Source organism: Hipposideros armiger, unplaced genomic scaffold, assembly GCF_001890085.2.
Source record: "Hipposideros armiger isolate ML-2016 unplaced genomic scaffold, ASM189008v1 scaffold_17, whole genome shotgun sequence".
NCBI lineage: Eukaryota > Metazoa > Chordata > Mammalia > Chiroptera > Hipposideridae > Hipposideros > Hipposideros armiger.
Genome location: NW_017731367.1, coordinates 8207447 through 8228931, shown reverse-complemented (window position 1 = coordinate 8228931; position 21485 = coordinate 8207447). Strand labels below are relative to the sequence as shown.

General features: G+C 48.4%; 1 protein-coding gene across 3 annotated transcripts in view; it reads left to right on the top strand.

The window, feature by feature from the left end:
• The window catches only part of THAP4 (THAP domain containing 4), a 47472-nt gene that overhangs the window by 15866 nt on the left and 10121 nt on the right, over positions 1 to 21485 (top strand). For 2 of the 3 annotated variants that reach the window (XM_019629718.1, XM_019629728.1), the window contains exons 3-5: positions 11742 to 11901; positions 13496 to 13605; positions 14409 to 14512. In XM_019629718.1, the coding sequence (XP_019485263.1) occupies positions 11742 to 11901; positions 13496 to 13605; positions 14409 to 14512 (374 nt within the window). Of the gene's footprint in view, positions 1 to 4812; positions 4919 to 11741; positions 11902 to 13495; positions 13606 to 14408; positions 14513 to 21485 lie in introns of those variants that run through there. The other variant, XM_019629735.1, reaches the window with a different exon arrangement.

Sequence of the window (21485 nt, the reverse complement as noted above, 5' to 3'; positions counted from 1 at the left end):
AGAGGGCAGTGTCACTGGCCCTCATATGTGGGATCCGAACCAGGGCCCTCTGGCATCCCAAGCGAGTTCTTAACCATCACGCCACTCGGCCGGCCCTTGTTTGTTTCTTAACCAGGCTAGAGCTTTACCGATTTTATTGTTCTTTTCCAAAAAGCCAGCCTTTGATTTTGTTGATTTTCTCCACTTCCTGTTTTCAGTTTCATTGGTGTCTGCTCTAATTTTCCTTTTTTCTTTTCTTCTGCTTGCTTTCACCTTAATTGTTGTTCTTTCTCTACTTTCCTAAAGTGAAATCTTCAATTGTTAATTTTAGGTATTTCTTTTTTCTGATATACACGTTTAATGCTATAAATTTCCCTTCAAACATTACTTTTACTGCATCAAATTTTAATGTTATATTTTCATTTCCATTTAGTTCAAATATGTTTTATTTGTTTTGAGGCTTCCTCCTTGACTCACTTATTGTTTAGCAGTGTCTTGTTTAATCTCCAGATATTTGGGGATATTTTTAAACTATCTTACTGTTACTGATTTCCAGTTTAATTCCATTGTAGTTGGAGAGCATCCTTTGTATGGTTTCTGTTTCATTAAATTTGTTAAGGTTTGTTTTAGAGCCCAGAATGTGGTCTATCTTGGTGACTGTTCCATGTGAACTTGACAAGAATGTGTATTCTGCTGTTTTGGATGAAGTAGCTGTTAGTGTTCTCCAGAGAAGAGAACTACCAGTAATAGGATATGCATTTGTATGTCTATGTGCATATAGAGAGACAGAGAATTATGCATGTATAAGAGGAGGTTTATTTTAGGAATTGGCTCCTATGGTTATGGACAGCACGCTGGAGAGCAGCAGAGCTGGTGGAGCAATCCAGTCCCTGAGATGCCCCCGCAAAGGCCCGAGAACTGGGGGTGGGTTGGATCGCGTCAGCCCTGGTCTGAGTCTGGAGCCCCAAGAACCAGGAGTATTGATGTCGAAACCCAGAGCAAGTTGCCCCTTCTTCCACCTGTGGGTTCTGTTCGGGCCCTCAGTGCCCACCCCCATAAAGGAGACCCTTCAGCTCTCCGGAGTACACCAAGCAAATGCTGATCTCTTCCGGAAACGCCCTTGCTGTAGACGCACCCTGAAATAACGTTTTACCAGCTGTTTGGGCATCCTCTTAGCCCAGGCAAGTTGGCACATAAAATTAACCATCACAGTAATCTACAGATGTCAGTTAAATCCACTTGATTGATGGTGTTGTTGAGTTCAACTATGTCCTTCTGCTTCTCTGCCTGCTGAACCTGTCCACTGCTCCGAGAAGGGGTTGAAGTCCCCACCTGTGATAGTGGATTTGTCATTTGCCCCTTGCAGCTCTGTCGGTTTTTGTCTCATGTATTTTAATGCTCTGTTGTCAGGTGCATAGACATTAAGGATGATTCTGTCTTCTTGGAGAATTGACCTCTTTGTCTTTATGTAATGCCCCTCTGTACCTCTGATAATTTTCTTGTCCTAATGTCTGCTTCATCTGAAACTTTCTTTCCATTCACTCTAGCATGATACATCTTTTGCTATACTTTTAGTCTATATCTTTATTTAAAGTGGGGTTTTTAATAGACAACAGATAGTTGGGTATTTTTTTTTAAATTTCTCACAGTGTTCGTCTTTTAATCGGTATACTTAGACCATTCACATTTAAAGTGATTATTGTTACAGCTGGATTGAATAACTGTGATGTTTGTAGCTGCTTTCCATTTGCTTCTTGTTTTACTCTTCTCTTCTGCCGTCTCTAGTTTTAATTGACCATTTTATTTGATTTCATTTTCTCTCCTTTCTTAGCATATCAATTATACTTCTTTTTAAAACTTTTTTAGTGGCTGTCCTAGAGTTTGCACTAAACATTTACAACTAATCTAAGTTCACTTTCAAATAAGACTGGACTGCTTCACGGGTCATGACAGTACCGTGTAACAGTATTTCCGATTCTTTCCTCTAACCCCTTATAAATTGCTGTCATTCATTTCACTTAGACATATGCTGTAACCTCACCATTACTATTATTAATTTAAACAAAAATTTATCTATTAGGTCAATTAAGAATAAGAAGAAGAAGAAGAGGCTATTTTACCTTCTCCAGCGCTCTGCTTTCCTTTAACGTGGAGTCAGGGTTCCGACCGCTTATCAGCTTCCAGCCCCTGACGAGCTTTGAGTGTTTCTCACAGGACATGTCCACTGGCAATGAGTTCCCTCAGTTTGTTTGAAAGGCCCTTGTTTCTTGAAGGATAGTTTCATTGGATATAGAATTCTACTCTTTTCATGCTTGTATGTCTTCTAAGGAGAATTTTACTGTAATTCTTATCATTTTTGCTCCATTGTTAAGGTTTTTTTTCCCTTCTGGCTTCTTTGTCTTTGGTTTTCTGCAGTTTGAATATGAATGCTTAGATGTGGATCTTTTGGTGTTTATCATACTTAGTGTTTCCTGAGCTTCGTGGATTTGTGGCTTGGTGTCTGTTATTAATTTTGAAAAGTTCTCAGCTATTATTACTTCACATATTTCTTCTACTTCTTTCTGTTTTTCTTTTCTTTCTGTTATTCCATTATGCATATGTATTGCTTTTGTAATTGTCCCATAACTCTCCGATATTCTGGAGTTGTTTTCATTCATTTTTCTCTTTGCATTTCAGTTTGGGAGATTTCTATGAACAGATCTTCAGATTCACTGGTTTTTTCCCACAGCCTGTCCAGCAGAGGCATTCTTCACTTCTGTTATTGAGATGTAACATTTCCTTTTGATACATTCAATTCCAGGTCTGATAACTACAGAATCTCTGCCACGTCTGAGTCAGGTTCTGATGCTTGCTGTGTCACTTGTGACAGTTTCCTTGCCTTTTAGCATGCATTGTCATTTTTTTGGAAAGGTATACTTGATGTATCAGGTAATAGAAACTGAGGTAGGTAGGCCTTTAATTTGAAGTAACATGTTAACCTGGCGAGCAAATGGTCTATGTCTCTTCTCTGTTGGAGCTGGAGCTGGAGCTGGAGGTGCTGGGGCTTCAGAGTCCTATTTATCTATCTATCTATCTATCTATCTATCTATCTATCTATCTATCTGTCTATCTATCTATCTATCTATCCCCCCTGTTGTCTTTGGGTTTCTGTAAGAATTTCTTTCACAGAGTCTGTCCCTTGGAGCTTTTCCAGTATAATCTCTTTTATTGTACTGGAGCCCTGAGGAGTGGTGTGGGGGAGGAGAGTGTTCTATAATTTTAGGATTAAATTTCAGCCTTTTAGTGGCCTGTGTTCCTGGGCTGTGACCTTCACAAGTGTTTCTTCCCTTTCTTTCCCTGTGGGTGAGATAAGAAGACTAGAGGGGCTGGGGTGGGTGCCCTGAGCCAGGTGAGATGAAGCTGTGCTGCGAAGGTTTTGGAGAGTATTGTGGGCTTGCTTCAAAATGTTCCCTTTCCTGCCCCTCACCAGAGACATGAAGTTATTTTTTTCTTGGCTTTCCATGGTGAGAACTTGGTGGGGTTCCTGGCGGTGACACCTAGGGAATTATGGGCCCCCCAGGACTGCAGCCCCTCAGAGAGCCCACTCCTGCTTGTCTACACTCAGCCCCCAGCATTTTGTCCAAATTACCATCAAGGGTTCTGACGAGTTTGTTGGTCCAGAGGCCTTGGCTTCGGGTGAGCACCTCACGGCTGACTCTTTTAGCACGTCTGTCCAGATTTCAGGCTGGCATCTGTGACCCCACTTCTCTGATGGGTCCAGGAAGAGTCAATTTTCAGTTTGTTCAGTGTTTTTCTTGTTGTAAAGACAGGAGTTACGATTCCTCAGTCTTTACATGTTGGAATTGAAACTGGAAGTCTGCTCCCTGTTATTTTTAATTTGGTTATTACTAATACTTGGGAAAACTACCAATTTTAGTAACTACCCATCTTATCAAATTCACTTATTAATTCTGATAGTTTTTCAGTTGTGCCTTTGGATGAACTAGGTAATAATATCTGCAAATAATTATTTGGTTTCCTTTTATGTTAGTATTTTATAGAAACATTTGCTCTATTTTCTGTTATCTTTTTTCCCGGGTGTGTGCATGCGTTTCCACTTAATGGGTGATAAAGTGAGGGCCTTGCTGTTTTAAAAGAATAGCTTCCCTGGTGAGCCATGCCAGGGAGACCCAAACAGATCCCCGATGCCAGGCAGCACCCTGTCCACCCGGGACCGCCAGCGCTGGCCAGGCGGTGGGCGGCCTCGGCGCTCTCTGCCCTGTTGTGCTATGTGTGCACTTTGTGTCGTTTCCAGTAGGCCGTGGAAGGAAACACTGTTACGAACACAAAGCCATGTGAGGGTGGGAGGCGCCAGGAAGGAGTCTGCCCCTAGGTCCCTGTGAGTGTTTCCTGTCATTGGGGTCCAGGGCCCCTATGCTGACACATTTGCCAGGAGACAGAGCAGTCCCTGAGCGTGCAGTCTTACAGCCACGCTGAGTGGGCGGCCAGCCCTCCAGGAGACAGATAGGAAGGGACATGCTTCCAGAGTGACTGTTCCCAAAAGCAGCTGCTTTTGCTGTGTGCCTGGCTCCACGGCCTTTTCCCTGTCGAACAAGTCAGTTCCCTCTGTCATCAGTGGGCGTGACCAAGGGTAGAAGCCCACCCCTCACTGTGCACAAGCCATTTGACCTCTCTGGCTGACCCACCTTCATAAAATTCATCTTGAGCTCTCCTCCCAGCTCTAAGACTGGGCCCTCTCCACGTCTGTTTTTATCTTCCACTTTTTTCTGAGGCAACGTCTTTTAGAGGGAACTACAGTTCCCAGAGTGCATTCTTCAGGTTTGGCATTCACTTCCTGCCGAGCTGTTAATAGCCAGGTGCAAACATTTCCCGTCAATTGGCAGAAAACAACCTTGAAGAACCTTGGCGGTGTCCGGGAGTTTAGAAAATTTAGGGATGGGTAAGCCTGCTTTCACTGTCTCTGGGCCAAAAAATGAAAATTTAAATTTCTTGGAGAAAATTTAAATTTTTTTGCATTTTGGTTCACATTTTTAATAAAAGAAAAATGAAGTAAAAAAAGAAATGCATAGAAAAGCCTGTCTGATTTACTTGAAGAGGTTAAAAGTGGCAAATAGGCTACATCCCTTATTATTATACTTTTTATTTGACTTTTAAATTCCTTTTTAAAATTTTTCTAATGAAGTATGATTTACATAGAGTAAAATACACACACCTCAGGATGTAGTTTAATGAAATTTGACAGGCTCATGTAACCTGGCAGTTGGATTTTAGAGGTACCTTGTGGTCCTTCTCCCCACTCTAAGCTTCAGTGACAACAAGAATAGGGGCATGGCCAAGGAGCTGGCAGCTGTTCTGTGGGCAGCAGGACCAGCTGGGGCGTTGGGGTGCAGAGGGGAGCCAGCCCCGCAGAGAAAGCCGGTTAACCCCAGTGCGGTCCAGCTTCCCGGGCCCTGCCGGTGAGGGCTTGGGACCCACCTGCCCACCCTGACTGTTGGTGCCTGCCCTGTTGTCCTCGTCCAAATTAAAATTCATTGCAATTAAGATTAAACAGTGGCAAGCCGGGGCGGGGGGACAAATGTGCAGTGCTTCTCAGCGTTTGGGTGCTCCATGTGGGACCACCTTTGACGGACTGTTCACTAAACCTCGGCAGAGCGAAGTCTCCTGGCATTTCTGTAGCAGCATGCACCTCATTTCGATCACGTGGTACTCTTTCTACTCACAGTGTCTCATCTGACTTTTAAAAGAAGAGTCATTTTAGAATTTTCTAGCGCTTTTTAATATACTGCCAAGTGAACACATTGTTGCTTCCCCTTTTGCTTGCTTTCATGCGACATGGTTGAGTATTTCCCTGTGTACAGTCCATCTGGTGAGCTCTGTGGCCTCAGAAGCAGCTGGGACTTCATGGGCTGCTCCATGTCCAAAAGCACGTGCTGAATTCCAAATTTTGGCCCCAAGCCCTCTGGACGCACTTCTTGGCTGCTACGAAGTCGACTCAGGCACCCATGTGTTGGAATGGGCTCTAGACAGACTGTCCGAGGCAGGAGACAGGCCTCGGCAGTCTCCCACCTGCTCTTGTAGAATCATCCTCCCACCCTGCTCAAAGGCCGGTGACCATACTGAGCTCACCTCTCCGGGTGTCTGCCCTGACCTGGGGCAGTGTCCATCTTTGGCTCATGTGGCCCACACTTGCACCCTGATGGTGCCTGTCCCCCTCCAGGTGGCCAGCCCGGGAGACCCACGCTGCTGGGGGCCCCTGTCTCGTTCCCCCCACCCTCCCATTCTCATCTGCCTCCCTAACCTACATCACTTCTTGAGCCTCACTTCCCATGTCCTGGCTCTGGCGACTCCCCTCTGGGCCTCCAGACCTGTAACTTCCAGCCTCAGTGCCCTTGGCCACCTCCCTGGTCGCCGTCTAAGGGACTGGTCAGTCCCTCCATTCCATGTCACTCTGCTGTGCTTTGCACACGCAGTACCTCCGCTCCGGTCCTCCTCTGTTTCCTGCCCGATCCCCACAGCAGAGCACCTGTTGGGTGAGCCTTTGCTCAGACCTGACCTAGAGCCTTTGTCACGGAGCAAAGGGGACTGGCGTGACCACTACTACCAGACCGCTGGCCAACAGTGCCGTCCCGTCCCCAGGCCTTGCATCCCCAGGCATAAAAGGTCTGGTCCAGGCTGGCCTCAGGCCCCCCAGCTTGAACTGCCCAGGGCGGGCTCTGCATGTGTCTGCCCACTGGGTGCTAGAGGGGCTGCTGGGAGAATTGGTCAGTCAGACCTCCCTCGCCTGGTTCTTAGCCAGAACCAGCCATGCTGTCCTTCCTCACTGACCCGTTGGAGCCAATCTCGCACCCATTTCACAGCAGGCTCTGTGGCCTTGTCCGCCTAGTCTTTACGTTGATATCAGTGGCCCGTCTGCATGCAGGCAGCTCCCGCCGTGGCCAGCAGAACCTTTTGGTGATCAGTGTGTCCAGGCCGCCCCCTGGGCACCGCAAACAAAACGAAAACCTGCTCGCTTACTAACACAGCTGCGGGCAACTAGGGTTTTTCTTAACATTCCGTGAGCCATTGGTTCAGGGCATGGAGGGCTTATGGGGTGACCAGCCTTCTCACTCCCGGCCTGAAGGAGCAGGGAGGGAAGGGCCAGGCGTGCACTGGGCCATGCTGAAGGCGGCAGGACCCCCAGGCCTTCAGCCCTTGCCAGGCGAGGCCAAGCTTGTGGGTGCGACACCTCGGGACGAGGGCGTAACACTCACCTTGCAGCCTGTTTTAGTTTGAACACATCTTGAGAAATTGGGATAATTTGCCCCAAATCAGTTATTTCTGGCTTTTCTTAAAATACCAGAAGATTTGCAACAGAGGGCCCTCGTCCCTGTGGGGCAGCTGTCAGCTGGCACGGGCCAGAGGTCCTGGGGGCTGGACTGCTCCCTGACATGCCAGCTCTGAGGCCGGTGTCACCTGGCCACTCATGACCCTGGGCTGATGTAACGTGGTAAACGGATCCACAGAAGGGCATTCAGTCACCAATTTGTTTTTGTTGTTGTCGGTTTTTGTGGGAGTTGTTCGCCTCTTAACGTTTTTGTTAAGGTATAATTTATGTAAGTGAACCAGCTCTTGGGTGTTCCCTGAGGCGAGCTTCAATAGGCAGACAGTTGTGTAACCACCCTCAGGGAACACCCCAGCCTCTCGTGTGCCCTTTGCCCCCACTGTGATTCCCGGCACCAGGGATGCGGCGACCGTTCTAAGATTCGTACAGATGGGATCACAGAACGTGTCCATTTCTGTGTGTGGCTCTCTTGCCAGAGCATAACATTTCCAGGGCGTCTGCTGGCGTTCTGATGCGTAGTCTGGTTGCAGTGTGATCAGACGCTGGTGGGAGGAGCTTGTTCTACTTTTTGAAACTTACAAAGTTTTCTTTGACCGCTTAACGGTCAGTTTTCATGAGTCTCCCAGAGGAACTTGAAAAGAAAGCGTATTCTCTAGTTTTTAGCTACAAAGTTCAGTGTATGTCAGTCAGACGCACCTTTTTAATCATCACTTTATGTAGGTATTCTATTGGGTTGTCGGAAAAGTCATGATGTATTTTTTCTATATTTTTCATTGCAAAAATGCATCATGAGTTTTCCGACAACCCAATATTTCATTATTTGTATTTTATTCACTTGGACATAGAGAGACATGCTTGTATCAGTCTTTTCTTTAGTTTCTTTCAACATCTGTGTCTCTTTAATATTTCTGCTTTATCAGTGTTGCTGCTGTGTTTGGTGCGTGAGTATTCACGTCATGGTATCTTTGTGACTCGCACCTTCGTTCTGAAGAGCTGTTCTGTGTCTGTCTAGTCAGTGCGTTTGGCTTGAATTTTATTGGACCTGACAGTAAGGTCATGACACCTCCTTCCTTACTGGGTGTGTCTGGCCCGCTTTCTGAAACGCCTTTCTGAATTACTTTATTTTAGTACACCTCTTGTTTGTGATCCAACCTGAAAAGCTTTTTCTTTAATGTATGAGTCAGCTGTGATCGGTCTTAGTTCTGTCTTACTATTTGTATATCTTAATTTTCTGTCTTCTTATATATGATGTTTTGTTTTTAGAGTAAAGTCTTCTTTGCGTGGTCTGTTCCTTGGTTCGTCAGCCTCAGGGACGTGACTCTCAGTGATGGGCCGCAGGCCTGCTCCCCCCGCATCTGAGCATGGTTAGGGCACCCCCCACGCCCCCAGGACCCATGCCCACGTCTGTGTTTAGTACTTTCTGGGATTCCTTTTGCCAGCATTTTTGTCGTCCCTGGGTGAAGTCTGCCTTCTAGAAATGTCCTCAGGGAGAACTGTCCATCCTGTGTCGACCAACAGGAACACATGAGCTTTTTTAATTGGTCTTTTCAGTATTTTTAACAATTTTTAAAAAGATTTTATTGGGGAATTGGAGGAGGAGAACAGTGTTGGGGAATTGGGGGAGGGGAACAGCCAAGTTGTTGTCCTTCAATCTTAGTGGTGGAGGGCACAGCTAGCTCAACTCCAAGTCCAGTTGCAGTGCTCAGCTCAAGGTGCCCTGTTCAATTAGTTGCGGGTGGGCATAGCCACCATCCCATGTGGGAATCGAACCAGCAGCCTCGTTGTTAAGAGCGCACGCCCTATCCACTGAGCCATCCGGGTAGCAGCTCACCTCAAGGTGCCAAGTTCAGTCTTAGTTGCGGACAGGCGTAGCCCACCGTCTTGAACAGGCAACCTTGTTGTTAGGAGCACATGCTCTCACCAGCCGAGCCATCCTGCCACCTGTTGACAACTCAGCGGCAACTCAACTCAGGTGCAGCTCACTGGCCCATGTGGGAATCGAACCAGCGGCCCTGTTGCTCAGAGTTCACACTCTTGAGCAAGCTGTTAACCAACCAACCACTCGGCTGGCCCTGAAATTTTTCTAATAGGCTCGTTAAAAAGGTAGAGAGAAACAGTGAAATTAATGTGAGTAATTTATTTAACCTAGTATTATCTGAAACATTATCATTTCAATATGTAACCACATTATTTGAGGCTCTGTTTTTTAGACTGGGTTTTTGGAACAGTGTGTCTCTGACACTGGAAGCAGCTCAGTGGACCCACCGTGTTTCAGATGCCACGTGTGGCTGCCGCTGCCGGCCTGGGGCCTGCTGGTCAAAGAAGGTCACGGTGGCTGTGAAGCCTGCAGCCGCATTCTTTCCCTGCGTCCTGTAAGTGGGCGCTTGCACCTCCTGCCGGTGAAGTTGCTGAGAAACTGCTGGCCTGCATTCTCTGTAGGGGCTCGCCTGTTCTGATGCGTCATGTAAATGGGTTCATGCAGTACACGGCCTCTCATGTCTGGCTCTTTCCCTTTAGCAAAGCGTTCTCAGGGGCCGTCCACGTGGTGTGTGTGTCACGCTTCGTTCCCTTTGGTGGCCAAGTACTATTCCAGTCTCTGGATGTGCCCCGTTGTCTCTCCTTCCAGTTGAAGGACTTGGGTGGCTTCCCTGCTTGGCTCTCGGGAGCAGCGCTGCTGTGAACACTCGGCTCATGTACAGTTCCTGGTGTGAGTTCGTCTCTTGGGTGGGTTGGCGTGTTGCTGGGCTGTGGCTCTGTGTTCAGCCTGCACAGTGTAGGGCTGTGTCCACATTCACGTTCCCACCAGCCGTGGTGAGGGCCGCCGATCTTTCTAACTTTGTTTTCATTTCTTTTTCTCTTGAACTCATTTCTGCCCTGTGACCCCTGCTGTGTTTCCCAGTGTCCCCCGCTCACTGTGCTACTTCAGCTCCAGCTTCCTTCTGGCGGTGGGTGGATTCATGGTTTTTCTTCTGCTTCTTTCATGGCTCCAGGGTTCAGCTTCTGGGTCCTGGGGACTGCCTTGCAGCTGTGTGATTCCCCCCCTAGGGGGCGGGCTCCGCCCGTGGTGCCTCCAGAGAAGGACGTTGACAGTGGCTTGCACAGTAACAGACCAGGTTTCTCGGAGTGTTCTAGCACTGTTGAAAGGATGTTTGCATCCGAAGAGAAGAGCTTGGGGAGGACCCACATCTCCTGAGCAGGTGGAGAATGCAGCACACTCCATGAGTCCCTCCTTGACGTTCACACAGACCCTCTGGGCCAGAGTGACATGAAATCAGTGCTCCCCCAGCTTGATTACTCCCCTCCCTTATTACACTTCTCCAGAGTGGCTGCAGAGCCCCCGGTTCCCTCCCTGGTCTCCGCATACTTCTCAGGGAGACGGTCCTTGCCCCCCTTAAGATTTCAAAATGCCCAACAGCCCCCGTCTCCCTTCCTGGCTTACCACCTAGTGGACGTTGAATTCTGCCTCTTTTTCCTATTTGTGTACTGGGTGTCTTCCCTATTGGAACGTAAGCACCATGGAGGTGGGCAGGGACATTTGTCTTATCAGCTTTCACTGCTAGCTGCAGTTTTCCTCCCTGGAAGCGCGTTTGTAGGAATGAGGGAGTGGATTCAAGGGTGAAGAGGACAGGCAGCTCACAGCCATGTCAGCAGGCTCTCCTCAAGTATAGACTCTGGAGTCTAAGCTGCTATTGCTTATCTGCATCAAAGACGGGAACTGAAATCCTGGTTTACGTTTCTTTCCTTGGGAAAGTTTTATCAGAGCTCTGCCGTCCTCACTTTCTGACTTTCTGCAGGCAATTTGAAAAGGAAATACCGAGAGAGAGACCTGGGTTGTGAAAGGAACGGCTACTCACCCACCCTCCTGTCCATGCTGCCCGGCTTGCCCTGTGTGGTGCCAGAAGTTATTGGGGCGTCCCTGCTCTCTGCCCACTGCGCTCTCACTGAGGCCCCCGCTGCGCCGCCTCCTTGGTTCCCACTTGTCCCCTCTCTTGGGTGGCCGAGTGTGCGTTCGAATCTCACCCACAGAGCATGCGCTTCACATTGTACCTGCTGTGAAACCCTCCGTCCCTCTTTCCGTGTTCTTCTTTCTGCCCTTTCTCTCCATCACCAGATTCCTGTGCCAGTGCACCCTGGTCTGGCGTGGGAGCTGGCACTGGCACTGGCACTGTTCTCAGTGGCTCTCCCCAGCCTCCTCAGGCCCTGTTCTCCCTTCTGTGGGAGAGGCCGCGTTCCTAAGCTGGTCCTGACAAGATAACGTTTGCTACGTGGCCTTTTCCTCCCCCTCCTGACAGGACACTTAACGACCTGTTCACGGTCCTGCAGGATTAGCTGTTATTACGAGGCATGTGGCGAGTGCGCGATTCCACACAGCTCAGCAGGGCTCAGCCAGAAGGAGACCGGTGGACACAGAGCCACTGACCGTCTCTTCTTTCATCCTCAGAGCCCCCCAAGATGAACCCAGTGGTGGAGCCGCTGTCCTGGATGCTGGGCACCTGGCTGTCGGACCCGCCGGGCGCTGGGACCTTCCCGACGCTCCAGCCATTCCAGTACCTGGAGGAGGTGCACATCTCCCATGTGGGCCAGCCCATGCTGAACTTCTCGTGAGTGAGCCCGTGGCTGGGAGAGGGTCAGGCTGACAGCAGGGAGGGGGGCATGCTTCCGGAAGGCACCTCTGCCGTCCTTGACCCCACAACTGAGACACACCGTGGGTAAAAGTGGGACTTGCGGCTGTGTGTGTGTGTGTGTGTGTGGTGATGCCAAGCTGGCAGGACCTCCACATATAGTGAGGTGCATGCCCCGCTGACTCCCTCATAGCATGGAAACCAGTCACCCGGTGGCAGTACTGAGAGGAAGCGGGCATGGCTTTCTTTTACACATTCCCCTAAGTAGAGGCCTCAAAGAAGCTGTGAGTGTTATGGTTCCAAGATTTTTACTGGACAGCAAAGCAAAATTCCTTTGAGGGCCCCCAGCTGTGTCTATGTCCCCCCACCCCCATGCACACAGTAGGAAAGATGGTACACCTTTAAGGAGGCAGGTTGCAGTGTTTGGCAGTGAAATGGGGGGACCAGGGGAGATGGCTAAGAATATTTTTATTTTTAATTACAGAGGTAACACACATTTATTAAAGTTTAAACAATAAAGAGGGATATAAAATAAAAAGTAAAACTCTATCCTTCCCCCCAAGCTCCACTATACAATTAATTATATTAAGCATCTTATTAGCTTGATACTATTTGTATAATGCTTAGCAACTTGAGAAGGATTTAGAAGATCTTATTTTAAAAACAATATCTCATACCTTTTTGTATTATTCTTGACTGAATGGATGAGGGCAAAATAATATCCTGCTCATAACCCCAAAGGTGGAAATTCTGGGTAACTCAAAATGACACACAATGTAAAGCCATCATTTAAAACTATGGGTTACAACCCAATAGAAAATTTTGTGACTAGCATTGATTTTCTTTTAATGCTAGTCACTCAGTTTTGTGACTAGTATTAAAAGAAAAATGAAATAGAGTAGAAAGTACATGTTTTGGTAAAGCCAGTGGTGTGTGTGTGTGGTGGGTTATGACCTGAGATGTGTCTCGTTAGGGCTTTCGGTGGAGGGCGCGTGTGTTGATGTGGATTGTAGGCACAGTGCTGCTCTGTCAGCTGTGTGTCTGTCGTGGGACAGTGTAAGGATGGCCCGTAGCTAGGGCCGCCGTGTTGTTTTAAGCTTCAGTGTTCTGTGTGCAGCTTTCCTCACCACCGAGAAGGCGCAGTTGTGAGGCGGGTTACGTTTTCCACCGCAGGAAGAAACCGTTGGACTTGTGGGTGAGAGGGTGGCTCCCAAGAGGGCAGGCCAGGTGTCAGGGTGGGATTTTACCTCTTGGTGCTGAGGGCTGAAGTGTGTGAGGTGCACCGGCCAAAAGGGCCTCGGGGGAAGGGTACCCTGAATTATAAAGAGCAGGTGCTGTCCTTGAGGTGGTGGTCAGCCCAGCGGAGTAACTTGAGGATAGGGTGCCGGGCGGTGCTTCCAGGCTGGAGTAGAAGCCCCGGCGCACCTGGCAGCCGCAGCCCACACGCGTGGTCGCCCAAGTCCCCACAGTGTCCTCTGTATGTCTGTTATCTGTTTCCGCATGGCGAAGAGTGTGGTGTCTTGTTCTGGGCGGGTCCCTGTGCCCCTGTGCTCATCCCCTGCTCCCCGTCCAGGTTCAACGCCTTCCACCCAGACACGCGGAAGCCAATGCACCGGGAGTGTGGCTTCATCCGCCTGGAGCCCGACACCAACAAGGTGGCTTTCGTCAGCGCGCAGAACACAGGTACCCCTCCCGGCCTGGCCCCTGCTCACGGGTACATTTGTGGGGGACAGTTGGGGCACAGAGTGATCCTGTAGACGCCTTTCAGGGTGGGAAGCATCAGGCCTTTGGACATGTGGGGGCCAGGGTCCCTGTCTGCCACGTCTGGGGGTTCCTAGGAGGTGGGTGGGACCATAGGAGCGTCTCTGCGAGAACTGGCTGATTTTCTTTTTGCCTTAGCCTCTTCAGTAACAGCGCACTAGTGGCGCACAGGGCTTCTCCGTAGGGCGGGGCTCTGGGGAGAGGTGCTCGCTGTCCAGCTGAAAGCTCTCTGTCTGGAGGTCTGCTTTGCCCCCACAGTGAGGTCACCCTAAAATAGTTCATGAATTAGAAATTACTCAGAACTCACCCATTAACCTTTACCTGCTCACCTGCTCAGGTGAGTCTCACTTTCTGGAAGCAGGTGGAGTGCCAGGACCAGCCAAGTCTGGACTGGAGCTGCCCAGAATGTTGGTGGGCTGGAAGTTGGGGGCAGCCAGAGGGCGTCAATCCCTCTGGCCCGGTCCCTCCTCTCAAATCCCAGGGGGCCTATCTGATGGGGGAGGTTGGATCAGGGCACCCCTGGGGAGGGCAGCCCCCTGCCCCGGCTGTAAGAAGAGCTGTGTCTTTTCCCTCTTGATGCCAGGAGGTTCACTGTAGGCAAGGAGGCCTCTGGGCCTTGGGGGCTGCACAGCTCCGAACTGGTAGAGCCCTGATGGCAGGCGGCCTAGGAGCTGGGGCAGCGCAGCGCTGTGGCGCCGTTGTGCACTGACCGTCTTCCCTTGCAGGCATCGTGGAGGTGGAGGAGGGGGAGGTGAACGGGCAGGAGCTGTGCATCGCGTCCCACTCCATCGCCAGGATCTCCTTCGCCAAGGAGCCCCACGTGGAGCAGGTGAGTCCATCGTGACACGCCGCTCCGTTCCTTGACATGCCACTGCATCTTGGACACCTTTCTGTCTCCACGGCCCATCCTCTTCCCCGCTTCCCGCACGTGCTAGGGTGGGGGCGCACCTGACTCAGTTACCCAGTCCCTGGCTGGTGGACAGTGAGGTGCTCTCAGGTTCGTTGTTGTTTTCCTGTCACAAACGTCCTTTTGCATGTGTGTTGCCCACTTTTGCAAAAATACCCAAATCAATTGGATAACTTTTTCCTGGGTGCATTGTTGGATCAAAGAATAGGTACATTTTAAATTGTGATGGATGCTCTTCAATTGCTTTTCTCAACGACTGCGTTCCGTCGCACTTAGTCTAGGACAGCTTGTGGGGGGGTGAAGACCTAAGGGCTGTGTAAGCAGAACGTTTCCATATCGTCGTCTAATTTGTTGTTGATGGCTATGGGGAAATTTCCGGTTTCTGTGTGTTTCTGTCACAATCTGACCACTGGGTCTCGGCCCAGCACTGACAGCAGCAGAGTGAACACATGCTGACCTGCCATGGGGTCGGTACTGTTGTGTCTTGCCCTTGTGAGACGCCTGCTATAGACTTGTCACTGGTGGACAACCATTGCCAGGTCAAAGAGACCCTATTTCTCGTGTGCTAAGAAACCCTCAGGAAAGGGCTTTGAGTTTCATCAAAGGGTTTGCAGCCTCTTTGGGGAGGAGTCTGTTTTTTCCACTGGAAGCTGTCGATGCAGTGAATTATATTAATTTCTAAGCATGAGTCATGTTTCTTTTACAAAGATCACTCTTCCTAATCATGATATGTTTAATAATTCTTTCAGCTATCGCTGTCCATGCTGGCATCAGCTATTCATAAAATTAGCTGGGAGCTGTTTAGCTGTGTCTGTTCTCTGATAAAGGGTGGCCCCTACAGGAATTGGTGTTGATCTCTCTGGAAGGCAGCTGGGGTTGTTCACCTTGAGGTCCCTACCTTGCTTCATATGCAGATTTATGTCTCCCAGGAAAAGTGTCAATTTCATTGAGATATTTGGAGTTTTAGGAAAAAGCAACACATACCCCTTTCTTTTTATCTGCCACCCATGTTGCCTGTATTTCTCTGTGACTTCTCTATTTCTTGCTCATACTTGCCAGAAGGCTGCCAATTTTATCAGTTTTGTTTGGATTTTGTTTACTTATTTTTAGTAGAGAACTAATGTTGGGTTTTATTAATTAAACAAAAAAGTGCCTCTTCTGCCAAACGGAGAGTGGGCAGAGGTGAGGCCTGTGGGGGTGGGAATGAAGGGAGGGCTCAGCTCTGCCCAGGCTGAACACACGTGCCTGGATGGCCGTCCGCCTTAGCTTGACCTTCCCTCCTGGGTTGGCCTTTTCTCCTGGTTGCCATGGGCAAAATGAGGGGCTGAAGCAGCTCACAGTGGAGGCCAGAGAGTGGGCTCCTGCCCCTCTGCCACTCAGCCCGACCCTTCTCTGTCACCCCACTGCCTGTGCGTGTTCACTTAACACCCCACAGTCCGAGTGGCAAGTGCTGTACACCAGCCCTGAGATGGACCAAGTCCAGGCCCGTGCCCCTTTTGATACTGAGGGTCAGAGAGGACCCCCCTTCAGAACCTCCCCGCCTCCTGCTGGCCCAGTCCTGAGGTGGGGACTCCTGCATCGAGGTTGCAGGCCAGCTGCTCCGATTACGGTCGGTGAGGCTGACAACCTCCTGTTGGTCTTGGGCCGCCCTCTAGTGAACTCCTGCTCGAGCCTGCTCACCACCTTCTGTTGCGCCTTTTCTTACTGACATGAGTTCTTCGAAGAATTGGGATATAAGCCCTTTGTTAGTTACATATGTTGCAAATATCTTTTCTAGTCTGTATCTTTTCACTATTTTTGAGAAACAGAAGTTCTCAGTCATACATGGTTCAATTTACCAGTTTCTTTCTTTGTGGACTCTGTTTTTTAATGTGTTTTATATAAGCAGTCTTCCCTAAGAACAGATCAGAAAATACATATTCTATTTTTTTTCCTGGAAGCTTTACAGTTTGACCTAAAACGTTTCCTTTCGGTCATGAATGCACCTGGCATTGAGTGCCGTGCGTGGCATGAGAGGGGGGTCCACTTTCCTCTTCCCCAGAGAGACGACCAGCTGCCCTGGGTGGCTGCTGGAAGGGCCCATCCTCCTTGCTGTCCTGAGCACTGTCCCCCTTTGGGCCCTGTTGCTTGTTCGCTGTCCTTTCCCAAGTGGTATGGAAACCAGAGGGCAACTGAGCCCGGGTCATAGAATAAGCGTTTATATCAGAGCACCGGTGGTCTGAGAAGGCAGTGGGTTAACACCTCCCAAAACTGCCTTCCCATTCCCAGACCGGCTGGGGGTGTTTAAGGGAAAATCAGGGTGTTCTCCCAGAGGCTGCATGACAGGATATCCTGGAGGTCTGTTCTTCTTTCATGATGCCCACTTATGTCATGGTATCTCTTGTGGCTCCAGTTGAGGTTCGGTGGGGGAGTAACCTGGGAAAATGCTAAGCGATAGAGTTTGTGGTTAGCAAGCATCTACAAGGTGATCCAAGATAAGGAGCAGGAACTGGGACAGGGCATCCCGGAGGCAGTCTCAGCTCAGCCACAGTGGGTGTGAAGCCCACCTGGATGGGGGCAGGGCATCCCCAAAGCATTCTGAGTACAGGGGGCCCACATGGGCCCTGCTTCAATAAATAGGTGTTGAATTCTGACAAATGCTTTAGCTGTAACTATTGAGATGATTATGTGATTTTTCTCCTTTAGTCTCCTAATTTTATGAATTAGGTTTTCAAATGTTGCACCAACTTTACATTTTCTTTCTTTCTTTTTAATTTTTTGCACCAACCCCACTTCGTTGTGATGACTTGTCATTTTTGCTATTGCTGATTTTATGTATTACTAAACTACATAAATTGGAAGATTTTTACATCATATTATTTCTTTTATTTCTTATTCTGGGTTTAATATCTTTTTTTCTTTTTTCTTTTTTGGTTTCTTAAAGAGAAACTTGGATCATTGATATTAAGCCCCTTTTTATTTTGTAATACACTATTTGAAGCTATAAATTTCCATTTAACACCTGCTTTAGCTGTTTCCCACAAATATTAATATATTGTGCTTTTATTATCTGCTGGCTCAAAATATTTTGTTTCTCTAATTATTTTCTTCTTTGAACAGGGTTATTTATTTTTATTTTTTTTAATCTTTTTTTTAAGATTTTATTGGGGAAGGGGAACAGCCAAGTTATTGTCCTTCAGTCTTAGTTGTAAAGGGCGAGGCTAGCTCAGCTCCAAGTTCAGTCACCATCTGGCCAGCTGGCGGCAGCTCAAGGCAGCTCAGTTCAAGGTGCTGTTTTCAATCTTAGTTGCTGGTGGGCGTAGCCACCATCCCATGTGGGAGTCGAACCAGCAGCCTTGTTGTTAGGAGTACATGCTCTCACCAGCTGAGCCATCCTGACACCTGTTGGCAGCTCAGCGGCAGCTCAGCTCAGGCACAGCTCACTGGCCTTTGTGGGACTCCATCCAGCAACCCTGTTGCTCAGAGCTCACGCTCTTAACCAACTGAGCCACTTGGCCAGCCCTGGAACAGTGTTATTTAGAAGTGTGTTGGACTGGCCGAGTGGCTCAGTTGGTTAAGGGTTAGCTTAAGAGCGCAAGCTTTGGGCCGGCCGAGTGGCGCGATGGTTAAGAGCTGGCTTGGGACGCCAGAGGGCCCCGGTTCGGATCCCACATATGAGGGCCAGTGACACTGCCCTCTACAGCTAAGATGCTGAACAACAGCTCAACCTGGAGCTGGGCTGCTGTGAGTCACCGGCGATGGCGTAGACTGTAGCTCCTGCTGCAGTGGCTTGCCATGGGCTACCGTGTATAGCCGGCAGCCAGCGTGAGCGGCCAGCAGCCGCAGTGAGCAGCCGTCCAGAAGCCAGCGACTGATGTGCCTCGCCGGGGAGGAGCGCAATGATGGTGCCAACTTGGGCCAGTGAAGCAACGTCCTCCACAACTAGACTGAACAAAAGGACAGCAACTTGTCTGTTCCCCTTCCCCCAATTCGCCAGCACTGTTCCCATTCCCCAATTTAAAAAAAAAAAAAGCATGCAAGCTTTGAGCAACAGGGCCGCCAGTTCGATTCCCACATGGGCCAGTGAGCTGCACCCAAGCTGAACTGCCAACAGGTGGCAAGATGGCTCAGCTGGTGAGAGCATGTGCTCCAAACAACAAGACTGCTTGATCGATGGTGGGCTACGCCCGCCTGCAACTAAGACTGAACTCGGCACCTTGAGCTGAGCTGCCGCCCGGATGGCTCAGTGGATAGAGCATGTGCTCTTAACAACAAGGCTGCTGGTTCGACTCCCGCATGGGATGGTGGCTACGCCCACCTGCAACTAAGACTGAACTTGGCACCTTGAGCTGAACTGCTGCCCGGATGGCTCAGTGGATAGAGTGTGCGCTCTCAATGAGGCTTATGGCTCGACTCCCACATGGGATAGTGGCTACGCTCACTCGCAACTAAGATTGAACTCAGCACCTTGAACTAAGAGGCCAAAGCTGCCGATGGGCAGCCAGATGGCAACTGGCGTCCTCCACAACTAAGATCGAAGAACAACTTGGCTGGTCCCCTCCCCCAATTCCCCAACACTGTTCCCCTCCCCCAATTCCCCAATTAAAAAAAAAAAAGTCTGTTACCTATTTTCCAAATATTTGAGGATTTTCTCCATGTTCTATTATTAATGATTTTTAATTCAATTCTAAAAGCCCAGAGAGCATGCTTTTCTTTAGAGCTATTTTATGCTACAATAATACACGATTAACTTGTTGAATGTTTCATGTGTACTCAAAACAACAATTGATGGGTGTAGTAGACTGAAAATGCCAGTTAGATCAAGTTGATTGATAATGTCATTCACATTTTCTTTATACTACTGATTTTTGGGGGGGCATGTGGTATGGTTCTGTCTAATTACTAAGAGGCGTTAAAATCTCCAACTATGATTGAGGCTGTTTCTCTTCTTTGGTTCTGTCTGTTTTTGTTTCATGACTTGAAGCTCTTTTATTTGCATACATGTAATGACATACACATATTTATGAAACGTCCCCCTTTATAGCTTGTAATACGGTAACTTGAAGGCTACTTTGTCTGATCATATGACCACACCTGCTTATTTAGGCTTATTGTTTATGTGATATATCTTTTTTCCTACCTGTATACATTCAGCACATTTGTCTCTTTATATTTAATGTACATCTCTTGTAGAGTCTTGAGTTTTGTTTGTTGTCTAGTCAAAAACCTCCATATTTAAATTGGAGTGTCTAGTCCATTTAAGTATTGGTGTGTGTGGTTTTAAGTCCATCATCTTGACTTGTCTTACATTTGTTCTTTCTTGTTTTTGTTCCTCTTCTGTTCCTTTACTGTGTTCTCTTGGGTTAATTGAATATTTTTAGCATTCTGTTATCGTCTATTAGCTTCTGAGCTGTATATCTCATTTTTTTAATGGCTGCTTTAAGGATGTATGCATCTTAAATGCATCAAACTATTTATAATCAGTATTGTACCCATTACATTTCCCACTTCACACCTGATAATCCCTGTTTTCACTTTATAGGTGACACTTCCCTCTTCCCACTCACGTGTTGTAACCTTACAGCTCTATCATTCCACTTACACTTTCCTTTGTGCTGTTGTCATCATACTTTTTACATGTAAAAGGTGTACACACACACACACACACACTCACACTATAAACCTTGTAATTCTTGCATTAAGTATTTGACTTGCAAAGAAATTACAAGGGGGAAAATAATGTCTTACTGTTATCCACTTATGAGGTCTGACAATTAAGTTTGCAAACTCATCCTAGAAAAAGTGCTACATACCTCATTGCTAAATATCACTATGGTCACCTTCAATGTACTCCCCTTGGGAAGGTATGCACCGATATCAGCACCTAGTCCGCCCTTCAAAGCAATTTTGGAACTCTTTTTCTGGAACGGCCGTCAGAGCTGTCATCATATTACTCTTGATGCCTGAATGTCATCAAAATGTCTCCCTTTCAATATTTCCTTTATCTTCGGGTGAAGAAAGAAGCTACTGGGGGCCAGATCAGGTGAGTAGGGAGGGTGTTCCAATACAGTTATTTGTTTACTGGTGAAAACTCCCTCACAGACAGTGCCATGTGAGTTGGTGCATTGTCGTGTTACAAGAGCTCCTTTGGGACCATGTTTACACACAACTTTCTCATGCCAAGATTTTCAGTTAAGATTTTCCTGGGGCCGGCTGAGTGGCTCAGTTGGTTAAGAGCTTGCCCAAGAGTGTGAGCTCTGAGCAACAGGGTCGCCAATTTGATTCCCACATGGGCCAGTGACGCTGCACCCAAGCTGAGCTGCTGCTGAGCTGACAACAGGTGGCAGGATGGTTCAGTTGGTGAGAGCACGTGCTCCTAACAACAAGGTTGCCTGTTCAAGACGGTGGGCTACGCTCGCCCGCAACTAAGATTGAACTTGGCACCTTGAGCTGAGCTGCCACCCGGATGGCTCAGTGGATAGAGCGTGCGCTCTTAACAAGGCTGCTGGTGCCACTCCCGCATCGGATGGTGGCTACACCCACCCACAACTAAGACTGAACTCGGCACCTGGAGCTGAGCTGCCACCTGGATGGCTCAGTGAATAGAGCATGCGCTCTTAACAAGGCTGCTGGTTCGACTCCCACATGGGATGGTGGCTATGCCAACCTGGAACTAATTGAACACAGCACCTTGAGATGAGCGACACGACTGGACTTGGAGCTGAGCTAGCTGCACCGTCCACAACTAAGATTGAAGGACAACAACTTGGCTGTTCCCCTCCCCAAATTCCCCAATTTAAAAAAAAAAAAAAAAAGATTTTTCTAGCTGCTTCTCTATCGATGTTTCCTTGGTCTGCTATGCTTCTCACAGTCAGCCGACCATTTTCATGCACAATTTTATGAATTTTTGCAATGT